The sequence below is a fragment of the Aphelocoma coerulescens genome, assembly GCF_041296385.1.
Source record: "Aphelocoma coerulescens isolate FSJ_1873_10779 chromosome Z unlocalized genomic scaffold, UR_Acoe_1.0 ChrZ, whole genome shotgun sequence".
In the NCBI taxonomy this organism is placed as follows: Eukaryota; Metazoa; Chordata; class Aves; order Passeriformes; family Corvidae; genus Aphelocoma; species Aphelocoma coerulescens.
Genome location: NW_027184085.1, coordinates 16,568,219 through 16,591,351, shown reverse-complemented (window position 1 = coordinate 16,591,351; position 23,133 = coordinate 16,568,219). Strand labels below are relative to the sequence as shown.

The 23,133-nt window shown below is 41.4% G+C and overlaps 1 protein-coding gene across 1 annotated transcript; it reads right to left on the bottom strand.

Moving 5' to 3' along the window:
• Positions 1 to 276: 276 nt before the first annotated feature.
• SNX18 (sorting nexin 18) lies at positions 277 to 22,361 on the bottom strand. Its single transcript, XM_069000992.1, has 2 exons — positions 20,718 to 22,361; positions 277 to 2,679 (listed from the first exon to the last, which is right to left on the bottom strand). The coding sequence occupies exons 1-2, from the start codon at positions 22,261 to 22,263 to the stop codon at positions 2,426 to 2,428; spliced, it is 1,800 nt and encodes a 599-aa protein (XP_068857093.1). The 5' UTR covers positions 22,264 to 22,361; the 3' UTR covers positions 277 to 2,425.
• Positions 22,362 to 23,133: the final 772 nt, after the last annotated feature.

Here is a 23,133-nt window from a genome sequence, read left to right as displayed (position 1 = left end):
CTGAGCTCTGTGGAACCCCACTGGGCATCGGTCGACAGCCTGATGCAACACCCTTTACTGTAACTCCTTGTGCTCCACCCATCGCCAGTTTAACTTCAACTCTAGAATGACTGAGGAAAAGAGGAAAATGCTAATATAGATGTAGACTTGAACCTTTCTGAACTCTGCAACAATTTAAACCAAGATTCCCGTCAAGATTTTCTGGTACGTCAAATTTAACCAATTAGTACCCCACTTTTCCCCTGCACAAATAAATTCACAAATGAGAAGGTAACATAAAGGCCATGACAGTTTATTAGGGAAAACTGTACCTGTCTGATAATGTTGTATGAATACATATCACAGCTTAATTTCCTCCTGGACATGAACATGTCATTAATACTAACCTCCTAAAATACTTCAACTGAACCAAGATCAATTTCTGAATAGGTCTTAATACGTTCACACAGAATCAGTTTGATTGTAGTCTGATCTAATTACTTTAAAGACATTCACTAAAACAGTATCTTGACTTAAGCAAACATAAGTCATGGAACTCAGCTCAAACCTAGCTCATCACTCTGTCATATAATTAAATGATACATGGGAAAGCAGGAGTACTGCTAGGAAGAACTGTTAGGGGAAGTGGTGAGTTTTGAATGTATAATGAGACACCATGAGGAAGGTAAAGAGCAAGTCAGCCCTATGACTGTGGTCCTTATTTTATGGTCAATCTTGTTTGCAGAACTGTTTCAACAGGCTGGAAATTGAGCCTTTCCTCACTGATTGTCCTTTCTTTTAAAATACGTGCTTTCCCCTCTTCATTATTCTGTATTTTACTGCTTTGTGTATGTACTAGAAGCATCGCCAAACACAGCTTGTGCAAAACAGCCATCTCCAAACATTTGGGGATGAATCTTAGAACCAAAACTACATTCTTGCATTTTATTCCTCTGAAACAGAAGTGCAGGGTTTAACTACAGGAACTCAAATGATTGAGTGAAAGAACTGCACATTTCTGCTGCATAGGTGAGGAATGATTTGTACTTAACTGTAACTGTTGCTCAACTTCCTTTTCCAGGCTTTCATTTGTTTAAGCTGTTTTTGATTCATTCAACTAAACAAAAAAATAAACATTTTGCTTCCTTGCAAAGTTTTGTTATTTTTGTTTAGGAGAAAAAAGATAGGATAAACAAAAACCCTCTTTCATACTGACCTATAAGAAGGAAACCAATAGATAAGAAATACAGACTTCAGACTTAATTCAAGGGAAATAAGCCATAAAACTCTTTAAAAGATAGTGTTTACATATATATAAATGCACCCTGCTTGTCAAAAATATTCATACAAAAATTAAGACAATTGTTAATTCTTGAGTGTTACAAACATAAAAATGCCACCTGTTTTCCAAGTCAGTTCAGCCAAGACTTCAGATCATTTATATCACTGAACATCCCCGAAAACTTTTAACTTAGTAAACTAATGAATCACAGTGGATTTTCAACTCAGACAACTGGCAATGCAGATGCAAGTCTGAAGTTAAACTGAATCAGCAACTGAACAAAGAGCAAATAATCTGAAACTTAAAAAAAATGTTGCAGCCACATAGCTTGCATTAATATCCCCTTGATATATGCAATTTTTATTAGGCTAACTCTTCAAATATCCACTCACAGTAACACTATATACCAAAAAAAACCACCCCTCACTGTATTATTTATTTCAGAAAGGGAATTAAGTGGTGTACTTTTGTACATGTGCTTAACATCCTAGTACATGTAACAAGTAGTCTCCATTTTCAGGGAAAGTGTGAATAAATTTAAGTTCTCCCTTTTGAGCCAACACTGGCTGTAAGAAAGTATGCAAACTGGATGGCAGCTGTTTTTTTTCCAGTCAGTGTGAGGTTTCATCATCAGTTCCCATCATAGGCATCAACCCTTCATTCATTCAATCATAAAAATGTGACTTACTAGAAAAGGAAAAATAGAGTCTAAAGGCACAGAATCACATAGCTGCTCTAGTAGGAGTCTGTAAACAGAGAATTGTTTGAATTTAGGAAATCCAAATCTAGGAAAGTAAAAAGGCATCTGAAGCAGGCTTTTATCTAGCCAACTTCCTTAAATACCCAAAGGGCTTTGAGGTCTACAAAGTATGCACTAAGATACCATATTTCAAAAAGCAATAAGGCAAATAGTATATTCATTATTTCAAAAGAGTTACAATGGTGTAGGCATACACAATATAACTTAGTTACAATGCGTGGTACTGTTTCTACTACATAGCCCTATAACTGTTTCCTTTCTACATAATCGGAGATTAAACCCGGGTTCTAGGTGAACACAAACCCATCCTTGTACCGCCATCTACCACTGGCAACAGCTCTTAGCAGCATTTGCTCTGCTGCCTGGGTCACGTTTGTGCTGAGCAAAGTCCACAAAATCAGAGATTAAACACTGTCATACTTGTGAAGAGCTTCTTCTAGCTTTTGTGTCACTTTTTGAAAAAAGAGTATTTGCTGTTGCAAGAAATGCTGCATCTGTGATTTAAAGTCCCTCACACGAATTTTGTGGAAATGATTAATTTCTGCAAGGGTTGCAAAAGAAATAATGTTACAACGTTCTTGAATGCCCTCAGCTTTTTGGAGCTCCATCTTCCCCTCTTCCACGTGCCGCTTACTCTCCTTTACTTTGGTAAGGGCTCCTGTGTAAAGAACAAAACAAAACTGTGAGGACCATGTACACTTGACTACTGAACTTTAACAAGTGATTTAATAACAACAAGGATTTGTATAAGGCTTATTCTCAGTGTATTTATAGGTGTGTATATATATATATATATATGTGTGTGAATGAAAAGGAATAAAAGCTTTTTAATGTAAGAAAAATCACAGACCAGTGGATCCTGTGTAAAAAATAAAACTGAACACTTTTTTAAGGCTCAAGCATTCAAAAGATACTAAAACATCCTATTTCATAACCTTAAAAATCAGATGGAGTCCTTCAGAGAATAACACTATCATTATACAAGTAGCGAAGTAAGTGAAAGCACAAGAAAACTAGTCAGACCAATTTAAGCCTACATAAACACCAGAAAAATAACCTTGTTAATAACTGGACTATGTGAAATATCCTTTTTTCCCAATCCTTGTGAAATGTCAAAAGCAGATCTTAATATACAAAATCTTGTCAATACATGTTTTTGCTTTTACACCAGCGATAACTCCAAAATTAATTACTGAGTACTAGAGAATCTAAAAGTTTATCTCAAAGTCACAGATGCCCAGGTAGACCTTAAGCAGTGTTGTGAAAGCTAGTAGAAAAGCAGTTACAGAACTGACAGTCCTTCTCCAAATAGCTAATTAAATCACACGCATACTCCAAAGGCAAAATATCACCCAAAACAGACCTACTCAAACCAGATTCATAAAATGATAGAATACCAAGATACATCTTAAGACATTCATATTCTTGGACTCAATTTCCCACAGAGCAACTTCTTTGCTTTAAACATTATACACTTATTTTATTTGTATAACTAAACCAAATCAGTAGCACCGCTTTTATCATCTCACTAGATTCTTGCTCCTTTAAATATTTGTAATATCGTAACTCTCCTTCCAGATTACACTTCTTACATGTGACTACAGCGTGCTGCCTGAAGGCCAAGGGCAGTGTCTATCTCTGGGGGCTGGAAGGCAGAGGCAGTGTTCCACACCTTCCTGGCTCCCATGGCATGACAGTATGATGGCTAAGAGCTTGGCACTGGCTGCTTCTGCTGACTGACCTCATCATCTTCAGCCTGGCTCCAAAAAACACCACTGAAAAACCTTTTCCACATGCAGTAGTGCCAGCAGTGGCGCTGTGCCAGAAGATCTGTATGTTTGTCCTCTAACGAGTAAAGAATCTGTGAGGTAGGGTACGCTCTGAAAAACATTTAATTCCTTCTCCTACAAAAAGAACACTTCTTTCAACAAATTTAACCAGTCTTAGCAAAAAATTTTTCTGCGCTCTGTGGGCACAACAGGAATCCAAGCACAGCTGTGAAAAACAGAAATTTGGGACTTACTGAAAGCCAGATGTAGCTGGTTAAATAAACATGACAACTCTTCAGTTGTGATATGGGAAACAGCTTTAGATGTTATTTCTAGAATGACCAAACTGGAAAAGAATACTGAAATTCACAGCATCAGCAGCTGAAAGCATAAATAAGCTCTGGAGCATGTATAATCTTCAGATTATAAATAAAAATATATAATAAAAAACATACATTACCAAACACTATTGCCCTCCAGACTAGATATATTATGCAATTTTTTGCTATTAAAAAAAAAAAAAAAGGGGACAAAGATTTATAATTAGGGAAGGAATCCAATGGGAAAAGGTACAATCATTAACACTGCTTTCTTAACGCATATGGATCATATTGGTCCTGTAGTGGCATTTCCTTTAAAACCTGGACAGACCATACCCAGATGTCAGCAATATATGACAAAACTCATACATATGCTTAAGGATAAACTTGCTTGGGATTTTTTTGAAATGCCTTTAAATGAAGCACTTAATTATTAGTAATATAATTAATCTTAAAATAACTACATAGAGGGAAAATCTTGTTTTACGACAATCAAGGAATCCTCCCTAAACACAGAGAAAAGAAAAAACAAAACCAAACCCATGTGCTTTGCTTTAAGAAGCAATTAATCATTTGTTTTAAAACGTCATTTTTAAGCTGTTCAGCATCTACTGAAGTTTGCAAGACTTAGTTTAGCAAATCGTAGTAAAAAAGTGCTGTTAAGTTTTCATGGCTTTGAAAGCAGCTTCAGTAACAAAAAACCACCCAAATTTTCTCCAGACACCTTTTCATAATCTACAGTTCTTGTATTTTAATCTATGTGAGCAAAACCCTGAGCTGAAATAGAGATTTACTGATGTGGAAGGTTCAGTGATTCATCCTATGGTGAACAAGAGGAAAAGGACACAGAACTGGGGACTGGAGAGCAGCCCGTTGTGCACATCCCTCTTGAAGAGAAGGGTCTTACACAGAGATGCCTAACTAGGGCATGGTAACCCCTAAGGGCTCCCAGCTCACAACTCCTGACCTACTGCACCCCAGGCTGTACACCATGAACTCCTCCAACTCCATCCTCACTAATTGATCCATCACACTCAGCGCCTAATCCAGCACTTCACAGCTCCTGCTGCCACCCTTGTGGAATGTTGGGGTGAGCAAGGCCCCGCAGTCTAAAAGTACACCTGCAGAAACTTCTCCTGGTTTCTGATTTTAATTATGTGAATACCAAGTATTTGTTCAATCAAAAAAAGCAAGATATATTTAAAAAAAAAAAAAAAAAAAAAAAAAAAAGAAGGCAGAATCACAGCAGTCCCAGAAAAGGCTAGCACATATTTTAGGAAAAAGAAACAGAAGGAGCCACCTCCCAGTGCATATTGGCTCAGGGAAGCCTCCTGCTGAGTACATGCCTAGGATAAATATACACAATCCCTGTTCCCAGAGGGATGGATTACATAAAAATAAATTATTGGGGTTTTTTTTTAGATCCAGATGTACAGATTCTGTACAATCTTGCTCATGCATTTAAAGTCTGGTCTGTGGAAACGACCTTCTATCAGGAATCATGTTCCAATGATCAGGACTAGCTTTCAAGCAAGCAAAGAGGGCCTGGATTAAAAATCATACAAAAACTGTGCTACATCTATTTCTGTTCTACAGGTGGAGAAAAGCATATATGAATGCTGTTTATCATTGCCCAAAGCCTTATATTAAACAGATGCTGGTGCTCACTGAACGCAGCTAAGGGCTTAAAAGAGACTCAGATTTCAGTCCTTGTTTTGAAATATGAGATTAGACAACACAAAATGATATAAACACGTTAAGCAAGGGACATTTGTGCTAGCAAAATTTGTGCTAGTGTATTGTGCTAGAAGCCAAGAAAACAGGGACAATATAGAATTCCTGATAGAAAGAAAGAATTTCAAGACATAAAACACAGTACAAAAACAGCAACTTAAATGAATGCTGAGGAGTTATAAGGAAAAAAAGAAGTGTATTGAGACAGTAAGCTACTCATGCAAACATGAGATTGCAATGAGGTAGGAAGAGTTATATACAATCAGGGAAAAAGAAAACAAAACCAACTTAACCCGAGAGCACTCAGGTTTGGGTCAAACAGTGTATTTTCACATCATCTGCAGTTTTATTCCAGTAACAAATGTTCTGGGAATGTGTGAAGAGTCAGCTAAGGATGGGTTTGGATCCATACACTCACTCTGCCTCCACACAAGAAGTACACACGTACTCCTATGAATCTATGCTGATGCATATGTGTGTCCAAGTCCAAGTTGCACCGTGCAATGTGGCCAGAAGGCAAAAGTTTGGGGGCTCAGCTCTTGTGGACTGCAATCCAGACTGCTTTTCACTCAACTCCTTAGTCTCCCTAGGAAGGCAGGCCTGCCAGCATATGCAATCAGAAGCCAAAGAACAGCGATACCTGCTAGGGATGTACCATCTTCCCCTTTCCACCTCTTACCAAAACACCCAAACATAGCTCTCAAGTACTGCATGCAACAAACGGGAGTGAAACACCAGCTGTGTCTGAAGCTACTAATCCACACAAAATTCTGCAGGGCACAAGCCCTTTTTTTGCTCTCTGTTTGCACAGTGTTTACTACAATGACATCTGTTTCGTGGCTGGGCTTGGTCCATTCTTAAAAAATACAAACAGTACATTGCTGTAGCAGCAATGATTTAACTGGATACTGTAATGCTGCATATGGATGAAACACAAAGAAGCATCAGCTCAACGCTGCTGAATACAGCACCTGAAGCAGTGGTCAGTGCCTGCTAAAGTCACTAGGGTCTGAAATTCACAGTCAGTCTCAAGAACCCATTAAGTCACCAGTACATAGAAGTCTTCAGTATCTCACTTCAAAACACTCAGCTTGAAAACTCACCCAGCTTGTAAGAGCCAGCAGGTTTATTTTTTATATCCTATGATTGTAATGCCTTTATCACTGCAGTTATTAAAGTATTTCTTTCACTTCAGTGATGAATTATGCTAAAACAGAGCAAAGACATTTTTTTTTACAATCTCTCAGCAGTTGCACCTCAGAAATCTTGTGCAAATAAGATGATCTACGCAATAAATATTTCACCTTTCTACTATCAGCAAGCTACAAAATAACATTTAGCGCACTACTAGAAGGTAAAACAACTTACATTTCCCCACCATTCATCTGTCCAGCACATTAAATAGTCTAGTAGCATGATGTGCCCTTCAAAGCACATTAATGAAGGGAGAGCTTTGAACTTGTCGAACAACTCTCTTTGTTTTACTTTTCTTGCAAGACCCTGCTATAATCTAGACACCATCTCTAATGGAAAGGGAAAAAACCATATTCATGATGCTGCTTTCACAAAAGGATGTAAAAGCAGATAAAGTAACTAGAACTGTTTTCTTTTTCCTTACTTAATTATGAGATTATTTAACTACAGCTCTTTGCTTAAAGATTTGAAAAAGCAAACCCTGGGTGGCTCACATGCATGGAAATAACATTATTTCTAATCCAGCAGAGTGCTGCTGGAGCAAGTTGGTCTACATGGTTGAACCTCTTACCCCCGATCTAGCAAAGATGTTGTTACAAGATGTCTCAAATGACTAATCTAATGAAAGAATGCAACTGGCCTGGGGAGAGAGATGATGGCTTAGCTTTATCAATGGCTTAGCTATGTGATCCAGGTCAGCCCTGGGTTACACAGTCATTAGCTCTAACACAAGGGAAGTTGCAGAAGTATTTCATGAGTGTCCTGGTTTCAGCTAGGGTAGAGTTAATTTCCTCTAAGTAGCTGTTACAGTGCTGTGTTTTGGATTCAGAATGAGAATGGTGTTGATAACACACTGATGTTTGGGTTTTTGCTAAGGCATGTTTATTCCAAGTCAAGGACTTTTGTTTCCACCCTCCTCCTCACTGGCAGAGCATGAGAGGAGGTACACAAAAGAAACTGGAAGGGATCATAGTTGGGGCAGGTGACTGGAACTGACCAAAGGAATATTCCACACCACAGAAGTCATGCCCAGGATATAAACTGGGGGCAGTCACCTGGAAGCACGGCTGATCTGGCTTTGGGAAGGGGGGTTTGGCATCGGTCAGTGAGTGGAGAGCAATTGCACTGGGCATCACCTGTTTGTTTCCTTTTTATTATCATTATTATTATTCACCATTATTATTGCATTTTAGTTTAGTATCAATCAATTATTAAACTGCTCCTATCTCAACACACAAGCTTTACCTTGAGTCTCCTCCCCATTCCACTGGGGCCAGGGTGGAGGGGAGGGGGGGGAGTGGAGAGGAAGAGAGGAAGGGGTTGAACAAGTGGCTGTGCAGTGCCTAATTTCCAGCTGTGCTTAAACCACGACAATGAGATAACACATAATGTGAAATCCTTCAACGAGAAAAGCCCCCAAACTTCTCCCTCTCAACTGCAAGTGAAATAGCTTGTAACCAGAGATTTTGCTACACTGACAGATTATTTTCTTAAGAATGCTCTGAGCACCGATTAACAAAAGAAGCCTACACTGAGATTCTGCAAATTCTTTACATTTTCTGGCCAAGATTTATAATGAAAAGCAGCATAATAGGAATTTGCCTGAAATTAAAACCAGAAGACTTTTTCAGTAGAGACTGAACTAAAAGGAATGTCACAGGCAAAAAGTACCATTACAGATATTAATATTGGAATGAGTTGCTTTTTTTAAAATCTACAGGTTTACAGCAAAAAAAAAAGCAAGTGATTTTCAAAACCAAAGGCAAAATTCTTCTACTTGTTTTTGGTAAGTGCAAATGCAACAGTTTTAAAACACAGCCTTTATGTTTAAAAGATGATATTCTTCTCCTTAAGGGCACAAAACCACTTTAACAACATTCCCTTTTCCACAGTGAAATGTCAGAAGTATAAAACTCAAATAAATCAAACTGCAATTACTTTAGTATTACAGGGGGTTTTGTAGATACATGAAAATGGCTATAATGCTTTTCGAATCTGCAGCCTAGCAATAGTCTAAGAAGTAAGCTTTGTGTTTTATTATTTTGCTGCCCATTGCTCAAAAAAAGCCCAGAATAACATAGTACTATCCTGTAAACATAGGTTTATAAATTACAGTACTCTGCTGATATCTAGATCAACATTGACTGACTGCAGAGTTATTAACATCAGACATAATTATGTGTTCTTTCAGTTACCCTGCTGCAAAGCTTATTGAAAGTTGACACTCAAAAGCATATTCTTCAGTTCAAACTGAAGTCACTTTTTAACGTACACAACCAAGAGATCACACACAAAAAGTCTTTGCTAGAGATTTCAGAAAGTTAATTAGTTGTAACCTCATCTGATGATCTTAACTTATAAATTGATTTAATTAACATAAACCAAATTAATGGTACTAGAATGCATAGTGTAAAATGACAATTTTTCAAAACTACCAGGGTTACTGGCCACTATACATGTCTAACTAATACTTCTAAAATTTTAAATAATATGATTATTAAGATCTGATTAGACTCATCGAGCATACATCTGCTGGTTAGTGTACACACACAGAGGAAGAGCATACAGAGCCGATTTACTTATCCAAATCTACAAGGACTGTAATCATACCTGTGTATGTTCAGAGAGTCTAAAATGATTACACTATTGAAAACATATTTAAATTTCCATACTGGCAATGGGCATTTCAGTTCCAGAGTACCCCAGTGGAATCTACAAGCTTTGGTGTACAGCACCTCCAGCACAAATGTTTTGCTGGACCATGCTATGTGAGCATATGCCATACTTTGCCTTGTGAAGTGTTGATAACAGAAAGTGACAGCAAGATGGTCAAATAAATGAAAGAAACATTATAGAATTACCATTTTAATGCATCTACTGTCCCACATCATGACATTAACAAAATTTTAAAATACCCCAACAAAACATAATGCTACATAGGTAGCCACATTGAAAAAATATGTAAAATGAGATGAATATTTTCCATTCAAATCTTGAATGCAGTGATGTTAAAACTGTTATCTTTTGATATATTGTACACCAGCAGTGTTTTAAGCAAACAAATGACCTTATTTTAGCCACTAAAGTATGTTTAAACTGTGTTCGTGAATAGTTTTGACTTTACAAGTACCTACAGTGATGTCTGACAGGAGACCCACCAGGAATCATTTGATTGTAAAATCCAGCTGAACTATGCATACAGCTCTCTGTTTTCACAAATATAGTATTTTGCACCACAGTCTGAGAGGCAAATGCTAACTAGTGCTGGGTTTGCCCAGTTCTGTACTTTTTGGCACTCACATGTACCTTTAAAACAGTTTTCCTTTGGTATGGTTTCAGCTGGCAGTGCAGACTGGGGGAACAGAAAAGAGCAAAACATAAACCAGGCTGGTCACCAGAAACACAGTACAATTGCCCATTAGAAAGTTAGTCATGTTTTTCAGGACCACACTCGAAAATTTAAGCAATTGGAATTTGCAGAAGTACCAAGATGAAACCTTTCAGCCATTTTTAGTACTTCTCATTAGTTTGCATCTAACTGGGGCATCAAACGAACTTTTAAGACAGAACTCTGCTTTTCCAGAATTGGAGTTGGTCTATTATAGTTCAGTTGACACAGATTCTGAACACTAATTTTTCCAAATAGGATGCCAAGAACAAGCATTTTATGTTAGAAAGATGTTACAGACTTTTAACAGATTTTATAAATACTCTGTTCACAATGTTGACTCCAAAACAACAACCTTAAGAAGTTATGCTGTGCATGGGTAATAGAAATTAATTTTCAGTAGAACTGGTTAACAACAAATGAGCAGAAACATCTCCTCCTCCTCTCCAATACGGATGTAAGCACTATTACGTTAAATGGTGACTTCTATTAAACTTTTCGTAAGATTCATGGTATATGGATGGGCAGGGAAGACAGGTAACACTGTGTATCAATGTCCATACACTATTATTGAGAGAAGTAAGTATAAATACCAGTTCCACTGACTCTTACCTTACATCACTGCTTTATTGGGGCACAGTGAAACACCTGCTTTTGAATGTTGTTTTCTCATAAAGCAAAAAGAAAAGCAAAGAACAAGCACAACTTATGATGTTTGCTTGTCCATCATCATCTGCTTAGCTCCACTACTGTCCTAAGATGAGCAAATAAAACATGTATAGACAGTTTAACATAAATTCATAAGAAAATAGGCAAGATGCAAATAAAATGCAGATGCTAGTTTACTTTATCCTAGTACCCTTTAATTGCCCTCTCTTAGATATCTGAATGCTGCAGTTTTCCTGTAAGGACAAAAAGAAGTACAATTCCTGTTGCAGAAAAAATATTCAAGGTAAGCCATCATTAATGTAAGCAATAAAAATATTTTATTGTGAGAAAAGAGACAACTCTTAGTTAAAAAAAAAAAAAAATTATTGAAAACAGAAAAATTGAAAAATTACAGAAATTAGAAAAATATAAAAATTTGGGATCCTATGGCTCGGTAGATGGTATGCCCCAGGAGCACAGGGATCTGAGATCTTCTGGCTGGGTCAGCGCTGGGCCTCGGGTAGAGAAAAAGGACTTACAGTGCTGAGCTGGCTTTTGGCTGGTCCAAAAGTAAAAAAAAGTTACTAAAGGCTCCTTAATAGGAGTAAGGCTTTTAATGCCCAGCACTGATATCCACCACAGCTAGCCTGCAGAGCACACTCTCCCCTCTCACCTCTCTCTCTCTGAACTTTTTGAGACCTGTCTCACTGTTTTATAGCGCCTTTGCTCCGCCCACAGCCCACCCACAGCCCGCCCCTTCAGTTTAAAGTGATTGGTGCTTTCCCTTTGACAGATCATCGCCGTCCACCAATAGCTCGTCGTTGTCAGAGGGGTGGTATCAGATGAGATAAGGGTGCTAAAATGCCCTCATTAAAATTCAGGTTGCCACGGAGCTTGCCTACAGGGTAATGGCTATGGGGCTAAAAATAGCTGCTGGCTGTTCGAACTGGGGTTTTTGGAGTTAGCCCTTGGACCAAAGTGCAAGTAAAAACACCTAAAAAAATATTAAAATACATCCAACACATCTTAAAACATTTGTAAAAGTATACAGTAAATACAGGAAAGATAACTCTTATGGTGTACAGGTGGTTTGATGTTTGAAAAGGGAGCATAAGTTGGGGATTTTTAACTGAGGAATTTTTAACTGGGAATGGTGCAACTCTCTTAATAAACTACTTTGAACAATTGAAAACACGGATAATGGAACTTGATTTTTGGACCTGGGCTGATGGATTAATTTTAACATTTAAAATATTTAACTCAGAATTAATTAATTAAAGCACTTAATATGCAAAGAACAAGCACAATTAGGGATTTCATATGACATTTATATAGTACAAAAGCAAAACATAAGAAAATTATAATAATATAATCTACACTCCTATTATTTAAAAGAAAAGCTCCCTCTATATACTATACTGCTAGTTAGCCAGCATAGCTATTCATGCATATAAAGATTCAAAATAATAAAAATTCTAAAAAAAAATTAGAATAGTAAGTTGCTTTTTACCATGGGGCAACAAAGCAGTATACACTCCAAATCACAGGATGAACCTGCCTTTCACACTGTTAATGAACGTAGGTATAAAAAGGGTAGCTTAGTTCATTATGGTCACAGAAGTTGTCCACCCATGATGTGTACCTCCTTAAAACAAAGGCTGAAAACATCACATTTCTTCCTGTTCTTCTACAGCAACAAGCTAAAGTCACTGGCAAGAACTGCACAGATTGTTTAAATGTTTGGTGGAGGTTTTTTTTGTTTGTTTTTTTTTTCCATTTTATTTAAGTCCTCATGGCCTTCATGAAAGATACAAATAAGACTGTGTAGAAAGCATGTGCCATTTGTTTGCCCTAGTCTGCTGATAAGGCTCATGTCTGGGGTCTCAGCCAAATGTAATTTCCTACTTTTTTAATTAAAAATTTCAAATTCTGTGCTATTTGAACCAGGTAATTTAAAATACATAAGGTTCCAGCTGGATAAGCTTATACAGTCTGCACTTATTGACTTGGCACTTTAACTATTCAAACAAAGTCTAACAATAAAGTCACGGAAAGATGCTGGAAAGGCTGGAACACGTCCTTGTTTCAAAGGCGACTTACAAACTGAAAAAATCAGTCAGCTTGTTTGTTTTTGATAATGTGCTAACAAAAAATTGGAAGAACTCTGGGAGCTTCTTTATATTTTCAGTCTACCAATTCTTGTCTTCTGTATTTGGATTGAAGCCCCTTCAGCCAGACCAGAAACACTCAGAGCTGCAGGAGAATCATCCTACCATCTAGATTCTTTGTATGTCTCTCAAAAGGCACTATTTTGTTTTTGAAACAGAATTATTTCCTCCTTCTACAATGTAATTTTGAATTTTTCAATGTTCAATACACTGTTCTGCTACTTCCTAGTTGCTCACAGGGCCTTCCCAGTAGACAAGGCCTTACTGCTTGTGGTGAGCACAAAATATGTGGCATTTTCTGTGATGTGACTAAAAATCTGATGAAAATTTATATTTATTTAAATATGCACTGCCTGCAGTCAAACCTAGAGTGTTAGCTCCAATCAAAACTTCTCCTGTTAGGACTAAGGGGGTAGACTGGACAGACTTTCTGGTGTGCAGTAATGCATGTATAGTCTCTCCCATGGAAGGAAAAGCTAAACTCATCCTCTCCTACCAGCAGGTTTTAAAAAAAAAACAAGCCCATGTTTTATTAGCCGTGAAATGTTTCTCTGTTACTGAAGGTGTATAATATCAGACTAGCTTCAAAAGGTAATAGGAAAAACCCATCAGGACAGTATGAATCTTGCTCCCCTAGAAAGCTACAGAGATTGTGGGGGAGTGGAAAAGAAAAAACAATCATTACATTAGGAAGAGCCATGCATCTTTCAGAGACAGGGCATAGAAGTCCTTTTTTTTTTTTTCTCTTCCTGTTTAATTTTCTTCACGTAAAGCTACCACTCAATTTTAGTCATTTACGCTTGTCCTCTGATTTCACACACACTAAAACAGCTGTAATTTTATACAGTTTCTAAATGTGAAGATTCTTTCACATTTTAGCTCCATTTCCTTAAGGTTACCTTCAAATATTGGGAGACAATATTGAGTAATGCAGCAGCAAGCAGACAGTGTTACATCATCACTGTAACAGCTATGGGGAGGCTGATATGGCAAAAAATACAAGTCATCCTGGTGCAGTACATCCTTTCTCACCAAAGTTCTTACACAGATGAAGTGCCCATCTCTTTTTACTGCTCTAAGGGTCATCTGGCTAGGATTACATGCCTAGCTCTTAACCAGCAGCTACCTGAGTTGAAGCCCATGCAAAGTGTATGCATCTGAGGGACAGAGGAGGAAAAAACCCTAAAAGGTGGATAAAAGCAGAAACAGTGATGAAAAAACCCATGTCTGCACAACAAATTGAAGAGCTTAGGAAGTAAGCATGAGAGAAAAGCACTGCTTTTACACTGTGATATAAAATTTTAGGTGCCAATATTAACCAGTCTGATTAATTCATTAATACAAATACCACTCCTTCCCCCTCGGGGGAAGAGAAGGAAGCTGAAAATGTTAGAGAGTTCCAGATTCCAGTGCTGTTTGGGTTTTCTGGTGCCTTAAATTTTGATGCACTTCTGTCTGGATAGATTTTTCATCTACAGTTTTGTAAGATATTCTAAAAACACACCCAGTGCATTCTTTAAAGCCTATGTCTAGAATTAAGTTTGCTTCAGGTAAATAAGATCACTTACCTTATTTTACTTTTCACAAACAGTGAGCAAGAAACAAGTAAATCATTCAGGTATTTTTAAAAATAATTCTCTTAAATCCTGGCATGCAGAAGAAATGGAATTGCCTGTATCTTAGAAAACGTTTAGAACCACTTTCTCAGATCTCTTATAAAAACCATAACCAGAAGTTTGTCAAACATTAACATCATAATGTTAAGAGAGAAAAGAAATCTGGAAAGCACAGATGAAACAGCATGTTAGTTAGTACTTCTTCCACTTTATGAATCACAAGAGGCCAATTACAGTAATTCCTCAAACAAAACTTGACAGAAAGAAATCCAAAATGCCCCAGACTTCTCTACTCTCACTAAGCAAATATGAAGACAAGAGAGCCAGACAAGAATGAGCTAGAATACTAGCATATGCTGTCTCCAATTCTCACAAGTGCACAAATTTTCTGAACCTGAACTTGCATGGGCCTGCAGTGAGCATTTGTGTTGAAGATTACTGAAGTAGGAAGATTGCATCAAGTTGAGTGAAGCTTTAGCAATTAATACGTAGAAATTATTTCACTAAGAATGCCTAGGGAATTTCCCCAAGTAGACCTTAAATGCATAAAAGAGAAGGTATTATCCATTACAAATAGGAAGCTGCTTTTCTTCTCAAAATTAAAAAAAACCTGAACCATTATTTCTTGAAAGATACACCAGGTTCTGCAATAAAAAATTACAAAACGCAGCTGAATTTTTTGAGCCTCTGGAACTTAATATCCCTCTTCTGCAAATGTTTTGCCGGAGGCTAAAGAAAACTGCGTACAAGTGTATCTGTCTAATATGTATCTTTCATGCCAAAAACCCATGTATGTGCCCAAGAAAATTCTCATGCAAGCACTTTAGAAGCATTTACCTACAAGGGGTTGAGGGCTGGATTAATCAAAGAATTGGTGAATCTAGGGTGTTAAGAAGCTTCAGACACCACTCTGCCATCATCTACCCTATCCAGGCACCTATCGAACAAGAAGTTCTTGTAAGGGATGTATGCCTTGGTACTGATATGCTCTATGCTAGCCTCAGTGGGACTCTCAAACCAAGCATTTCCAGATGGAAATGTGGGGTTTCCAACTCGGCACATTCTTTGCTGTAGGGTTCAATCCAATGAATCATCAGACCCGGACTAGGCTGTATATGAAACCAGGAGAGGTCTCTCTCAAAGCATTGACCAGCTGATCCTCGACTGGCATGTGGTACAGAAATGTTCAAATATTTCCTTTGTCTCTCCTGTTGCAGGAACTTTAACTCTTCCTTCCCTGCAGAAATTCCTTAAACACTAGGAACTCAAGATGAAAGAAAAGGAATCTTGTAAAAGAGGAAAAGGAACCTTGTAAAATTTCCTATTGAAGCTATTGCCATTTCATAAAATGTCAATTAACAATATTAATAAGATAATGAACAGTTTGAAAATATTCCCACAGTCTGTTGGTTCACGTTTTACACAAATTACACAAATCAGATCACATATGATGTCCTCAGCACAGAAGGCAGAAAGACCTGAATCCCAGAGCAATTAAAAGCACAACAGTTAACACATTTTCCTGGTAACATGCAGACAAAGCAACAGCAAGGCTTACATGGCTTTGATTCATAATTTTAGGGAAAGCCCACATAGAGGGAAACTTTTATCTGTGGCTCTTTTTGCAGAAGTTGCAGAAAGTTTTCAAACAAAACCTCAAACATGCAAAGTTCTCAGTCCATAGCACAAAATGCACTTAAAAATCATGTTAGCAGCTCTTCAGCTAACTGCAGTACAGCAAAAGCATAACAGGACAAGTCAGTTAAAATTACAGAATCACAGACTATGCTGAGTTGGAAGAGACCCCCAGGTACCACTGAGTTCAACTCCTAGCCCTACACAGGGCATCCCAAGAGTCACACCATTTGCCCAAGAGCATTGTCCAAACGCTTCTTGAAATCTGTCAGGCTTACTGCTGGGACCACTTCCCTCAGGAGCCTGTTCCAGTGCCCAAAAACCCTATGGGTGAAGAACCTTTTCCTAATACCCAGCCTAAAACTCCCCATACAACTTCAGGCCATTCCCTTGGGTCATGTCATCAGTCATACATAGAAGGGATCAGTGTCTGCCCCTCCTCTTCCCCTCACAAGGAAGTTGTAACTGCAATGAGGTCTCCCCTCAGTCTCCTCCTCTCCAGGCTGAACAGAACAAGTGACCTCAGCTGTTCCTCACAAGGCTTCCCCTCCACACCCTTCAACATTCTCAGGGCCCTCCTCTGGATGTTCTCTGTTAATGTCTTACATTGTGGCACCCAAAGCTGCCCCAGCACTGGAGGTGAGGCTGCCCCAGTGCAGAGCAGAGGGGACAATCCCCTCCCTTGCCCGGCTGGCCATGCTGTGCCTGATGCCCCCCAGGACACGCTTGGCCCTCCTGGCTGCCAGGGCACTGCTGGCTCATGTTCAACTTGCCACTGACCAGGACCCCCAGGGCCCTTTCCATGGCACTGCTCTCCAGCCTCTCATTCCCCAGTCTGTCCATACTGACTGTCCATACTCCCCAGGGCTGCCCCATGCCAGGTGCAGAATCTGGCACTAGCCCTTGTTGAACTTCATATGATTAGTGACTGCCTATCCCTCTAATCTAATGTCATCCCCAGTCTGATGTCACCTCAATCACTGTAACCCTTACTGCCCAACCCATAAGCCAGTAGCTCACCACCACAGGATATGTTTGTCCAGCTGTGAGCTGGACACTTTGTCCAGAAGGATACAGTGAGAGACAGCAATGAAAGCTTTACTGAAATCCAAAAAGATCACATCAACCAGCTTCCCTTGATCAACTGGGTGGGTTACCCTGTCATAAAAGGAAGTAAGATTCAGTAAGCAGGACTTTCCTTTCATGAAGCTGTGCTGGCTGTGACCAAGGACTGCTTTGTCTTTCAGGTGTTTTTCAACATCTCCCAGAATAATCTTCCCTGTAACTTTACCACACACTGAATTGAGACTGACAGGCCTGTGGTTTCCAGGGCTCTCCTTCCTGCCCTTCTTAAAACTGGGACAATGCCTGCCAGCTTCCGGTCAGCTGGGACCTCTCAGGATTTCCAAGACTGTTTAAAAATCATTGTGAAGGGTTTTGCAATGACATCACCCTGCTCTTTGAGGATTCTTGGATGAATCCTATCAAGCCCCATACACTTGCAGGGATCCAGCTTGAGCTGAGAGGGTTGACTGGGAGTTGATCATTCTCACACTCATGGTTCTCCAGCTCTATGCACAGATACAGGCACGTTTTGGATACAGATGCTTTTGTTTTTCCATCCTTCTTAGGTCCAGGGGAATATGATCTTGGGTTTTAGCCAAAGTAAACAATATATTTGCATTATGTAGCAAAAAAAAAAGAGCACTACTCCTAATTTCAGGGTTCATAATTTTAAAGGCATGGCTATTTAATCAATGTATCAGTCAGGCTGCTGCTTCTGCTACTTATAAGGGAACATAGGTGTCATTTTACTGCTTAATGAGGTTGTACACTAGAAAATAAAACCCTTGAAGAAAAACACATCAACTCTATTTTTCAGATGACTTCTTATCACCAACAGACATTTGTATAGTCTACAGAGACAGTATTATTTCTCAAAACTGGCAACCATTCCAGACAGTAAATTTAAAAGAAAGCCTTTATGTTGCAAGAACACCAAACAGTTCATATTTTTCTCTGAATTTTACAGATTGAGATTTAAAAGCTGTACCTTTTTAGAAGTACCTCTTAAGAGTAATAAACCAGCAATATACTGTGTGCAAACCAGGACTCTCAGTTTTCCTCTAGTTTGCTGTCCTGTAGCAGAAACAACAACAACAAACACATAACCCACACAATTCTGTTCCTGTCACGACTATGGACACTCAAGAGACCAACCTCTCTCATGCCCATGCCATATTCCTATGACTAGTATGTACCATGGATGATATTGTGAACACAGTGCTAGCCCAGAGGTGGTGGAGCATTAATAGCTGCATGCAGGAGAGCTGGACATTTCTCCAAGCCGCTCCAAGACAGTGCTCTAGCCCAAAATCAACTCTACATATTTCACGCTCATGCCCTGCTCTAGGTATTCACATGAACCTTTCCCAGTTCACCCGTAGGTGCAAAATTCAAACAGAATTACAAAAGAAATAAGGATGGGTTCACTTATTATTCCAAATCCTCTCTTCAAAGCCTTGTTTTCAAAAATACTTTAGTGAAGACCTCCATATAACCTTAAAGCTTGAGGATGCGTTATTTAAATAGCATACAGTCTGCTGGATTTTCCAACTAATAAAAATATCTGTCCCTTTATTTTTTCTAGAAGCTTACAGATAATCCTACTAGATGACAAATCACTTTAACGTGCTCTGCTCCCAAACATGAGGCATTGCCAAGGCCATCCATCTCTCCAAATCTAAAATATTTGAAAGCTGTTATCAGAACACAACACCACAGCAGCTAGCAAATCAACTCCTCAAATGTTAGGCTTCACACCTCCCCTTCCTGTTCAAAATAAAATTACGTTTCCACTCACAATTTTTGAGATTTGACAGCAGAATGGAAATCTGACTTAGATGCATGCAATTTTTATGAAAAGCTTATTTTCTTAAATAACAACAAATAGTGCACTTCATAGCAACTCTCTTTACTCAGATGTTCCCAGCAGTGCATACCTCTGGAAGCCTGTCTTTTTGCTCTGCTAAAAAATCTTTTCCAACTCTTTCTTTACCAAACTTAATGTTTGGTAAAGATGCAAAACCCCTGGAAATGCCATGTAAGGACAAAAAGACTGATTCACCCTGGGTGACAATTCACTTGGGATCCAGAACACAACTTATTAATCTCCAAAATAATTTTCAACAAAGCTCATGCATTTTCCTGGGTAACTTATGAACACCTATTTCTGCTGAGCATATGTGATGTTTTCTTGGTCTCTTTTACAGCTCAAATCCCCACACCCTCCTGAACTTTGAGTTGAAAACTACAGGTAAGGAATATAACATAGAAAAGAATGAATGATGGACTTACCTACTTGCAGTGGTAAAGAATGCACGACTATCAATAATTTAACAGCAGCATCTCCACATACACAGTACTACAAACTTCTGTTTATCTGAACAAGTGTCATTAGTTACATAGCAGATGCTTTTTTCATTTTTGAGTTTCTTTCATTCTGACAGATTACAAAGTACCTTACAAACAGCAATCTGAACCTGAAAAGCTTATTTTAGCTAGGAAAATGCTGAAAGGATATCAGGTGAGCAGCATCTGCTCATGATAAGGGCAAAGGTTGAGCAACTCCAACTAAGAACACTCTAGCTGATCATTACTCTTCCAAAGACACCACAAGATGCTTGGCTGAACAAACATGCCCCAGCAGCTTTAAACATCTCATCAGACTGATGCTGCAAAACACACACCTCCACATGCACCTTGAACAGGGTAGTCAATCAGAGGAGTACCTACATCTTCATATTACTTCACATTCATTACCTACTAGATGGAGATTTAAGATACCTAATGTAACTCAGAGTAATAGATGTTCCATACCACTTGACTTCCAGGGTTTGTAAACAAGCCTATTAATCTTTAGTGTATCAGCAGTAGAGCTAGATGTGGTTGCTTTCAGAGATATACAGCCAAACACAGCAATCTCTGACCAGCAAAACTCCCAGCTATGTCTAGGCCTTTGACACAGAAAAAAAATTGTCACTGATGTGTTTTTTGTTATTTCTAGCAAGGGTTTACCTGAGTAAACACAGGAAGATTGAACCCAAGGCCAGCAGGACAGACACAGGGCAAATTTAGTCCCTGGTTCCTATGTCTGTTGCATAAAACATCCTATGTCTGATACATAAAACTTAAATTGTTTCAGAAAACACATAAGGGTCTTACCTTTCTGCACATGGATGATGTCTGGAAAGTTGGCCAAATGCCCCTGATATAGCGCTAACAAATCCATCACAGGATCTAGGTCCTGCCGGGGCTGATCTGCAAAGAGGTCCCCGATGGCATCATAGGCTTCTGCAGTGAAGGCTATGGCTTGGTTGAGGCCAGCTGAAAAGGCCTGCTGGTCCAGCTCAAATGCCTGACTGAGGCACTTGAAGGAGTGCCCCACCTTCTGGTATTCCTTCTTGAAACCAGTGACTTGTTTGCGGGCAAACTCATTGGCAGTGTGATTAAGTTGCAGGGCACTCTCATCCATCTTCTTGGTGAACGCTTTGAAGCCATCCACCTGGCTTTCCACCTCCTGCAAGTCCAGGCTGGCTCCAGGGCCTGTGGGGACACTGATGGTCAGAAAAAAGTTGGCACCCACCATCTCATCCTTCTCAGCCTTGCGCTTGCCCTGTTTCCAGGCCTTCTCGTCTGTGCTGGGACAGGTGAGGAAGTGCTGGAAGGCATCACACTGAGCCAGCACCGGGTGGCTGCACATGTGGTCCATCCACCATGCCAAGCCTTTGCGACGTTTGGAGATGAAGTCCTCCTCAAAGCGGCCAGTGGCCTGCTTCTCTGGCAAGTGGGGCACGGAGATTACGGGAAACTTCTCGGCCAGGCGCCCATAGAGCCAGTCAAAGTGCTTGTAGCGGCGGTGCACCTGCTGCCCGGTGTGGCTGGGCACCAGCTTGTAGGCAATGTAGCTCTTCATGCCCTTGAATTTGGTCTGTTTGGTGGGGTCCTCGATGGAGCACTGGAAGGGGTAGGGGTTCTCTTGCCACTCGGGGCCCCTGGGGCCCAGCACCACGCACAGCTTGTCGCCGTCCTTCACGAAGCCCGACGCCTCGCCCAGCACGAAGGCCTCTCCGCCGGACTTGACAAAGGTGGAGAAGCGATTGAGGTTGCGGCTCACCGTGGCCGAGCTCTTGGCGGCGCCGCCGCCGCCGGGCGGGTGCGGGTGTCCCGGCGGGTGCCCCGCGCCGCGGTGGCCCAGGGACGGCTCGGAGCGGGTGGACAGGCGGTACCGGCCCGAGGCGCCGCCGCCCGCCGCCTCGTAGTCGGGGTAGGAGCTGCCCAGGGCGCCCGGCTCGTCGGCCACCGTGGAGCTGTCGTCCCAATCGTCGTCCCAGTCGTCATCGCTGCCCTGGCTGGGCTGGTAGGAGCCGCCGTAGGGCGGGAAGGGATACCCGGCGGGGGGCGGCGGAAAGGGCTCGGGCGGGGGCTGTTGCGCCGCCGGCTTGAAGGCGGCGGGGGGCGGCAGCGGCTCGAAGCCGCCGACAGGGACGTTGGCGTAGCGGGCGGGCGGCGGTGGCTCGGCGGCGGGGGCGCGGATCACCTGCACGTAGGAAGCCGGGAAGAGCCCGCGGTCCCCGCGGCTGTTGACGCCCTCCAGCCACCCCTCGATGTCCTGCTCGCTACACAGGCTCAGCACCTCGTGCTCCCGCAGCGAGATCTCACCCGGGTTCTCCGACCTGAAGTCGTACAGCGCCCGCGCCCGCAGCGCCATAGCCGCCCCCCCGGGGCGCTCCCTGCGCCCCCGCCCCTCACCGCACCGCGCCGGCGGGGCTGCGGCACCAGAGTGCCGCCGCCGCCCTCGGGCTTCTCGTCCCGCCGGCGGCCTGCCCGGCTGCGCTCCCGGTGCCGCTCCCGGTGCCGGCGGCGGGCGCGGGGCCGGGCCGGGCGGGCCGTCCCACGTCGCCAGTTGCGCTAATCCAGAGCCGAGCGGCAGGGCGGAGCAGCCGAGCGCAGAGCGGCCGCCCCCATCGATGGCCCCCCCCACGCCCCCTGCCGGCCGCGGGGCCGGGGAGGCCGGGCCAGCGCGTCCCGCGGTCCGTGCGCCCCCCGGGCCCGCTCGCTCCAGGCTCCGCCGGGTCTTGGCCGCTCCAACGCCGCCCCCGCCTCCCGACCCCTCGGAGGCGCGTCAGCGCTTCCCCGCGTGCGGCCGGGAAGCTTCCTGAGCCCCCGGGTCTCCTCCCCGCGCTCCGGTGCCGCCGCCGCGGGAGCTGAGCCACGCAGGTGCTGGGCGGCCGCGTTGGTGCTGCTGGCGCGCCGCCGGCTGCCTGCTGCCTTCAGGGAAAAAGAATGTCACGGTGCGTTTTGCTCGTGGATAACGTGTATTTTAGCCTTCGCGAAAAATGTGGTCATTACACTGATGTTGGTTTTCTGTGGAACAGCCTCAGACCCATCGAGGTGCTTTTGTCCCTGCGTGGTTATTTCCTCACCTGTTGCACCTGGTCCTATGTTGAATCCCGTCCCGTTAATCATCTTTGAGCTCTCTTTGGATTCCCAGGTACAAGTTTCTCTCAAAATTTCTGCCTGTTCACGAGCAATTAGAAAGAAGTTATTAGAGGAGATGTTTATGTTTGTGGTCCCCAGT

Bases quoted from the DNA above. Each gene is read 5' to 3' on its own strand.
- SNX18 (XM_069000992.1), bottom strand. From the start codon at position 22,263: ATGGCGCTGCGGGCGCGGGCGCTGTACGACTTCAGGTCGGAGAACCCG. The intron at 2,680-20,717 runs GTAAGACCCTTA...TTCTTTACACAG, and splicing joins CATCATCCATGTGCAGAAAG to GAGCCCTTACCAAAGTAAAG.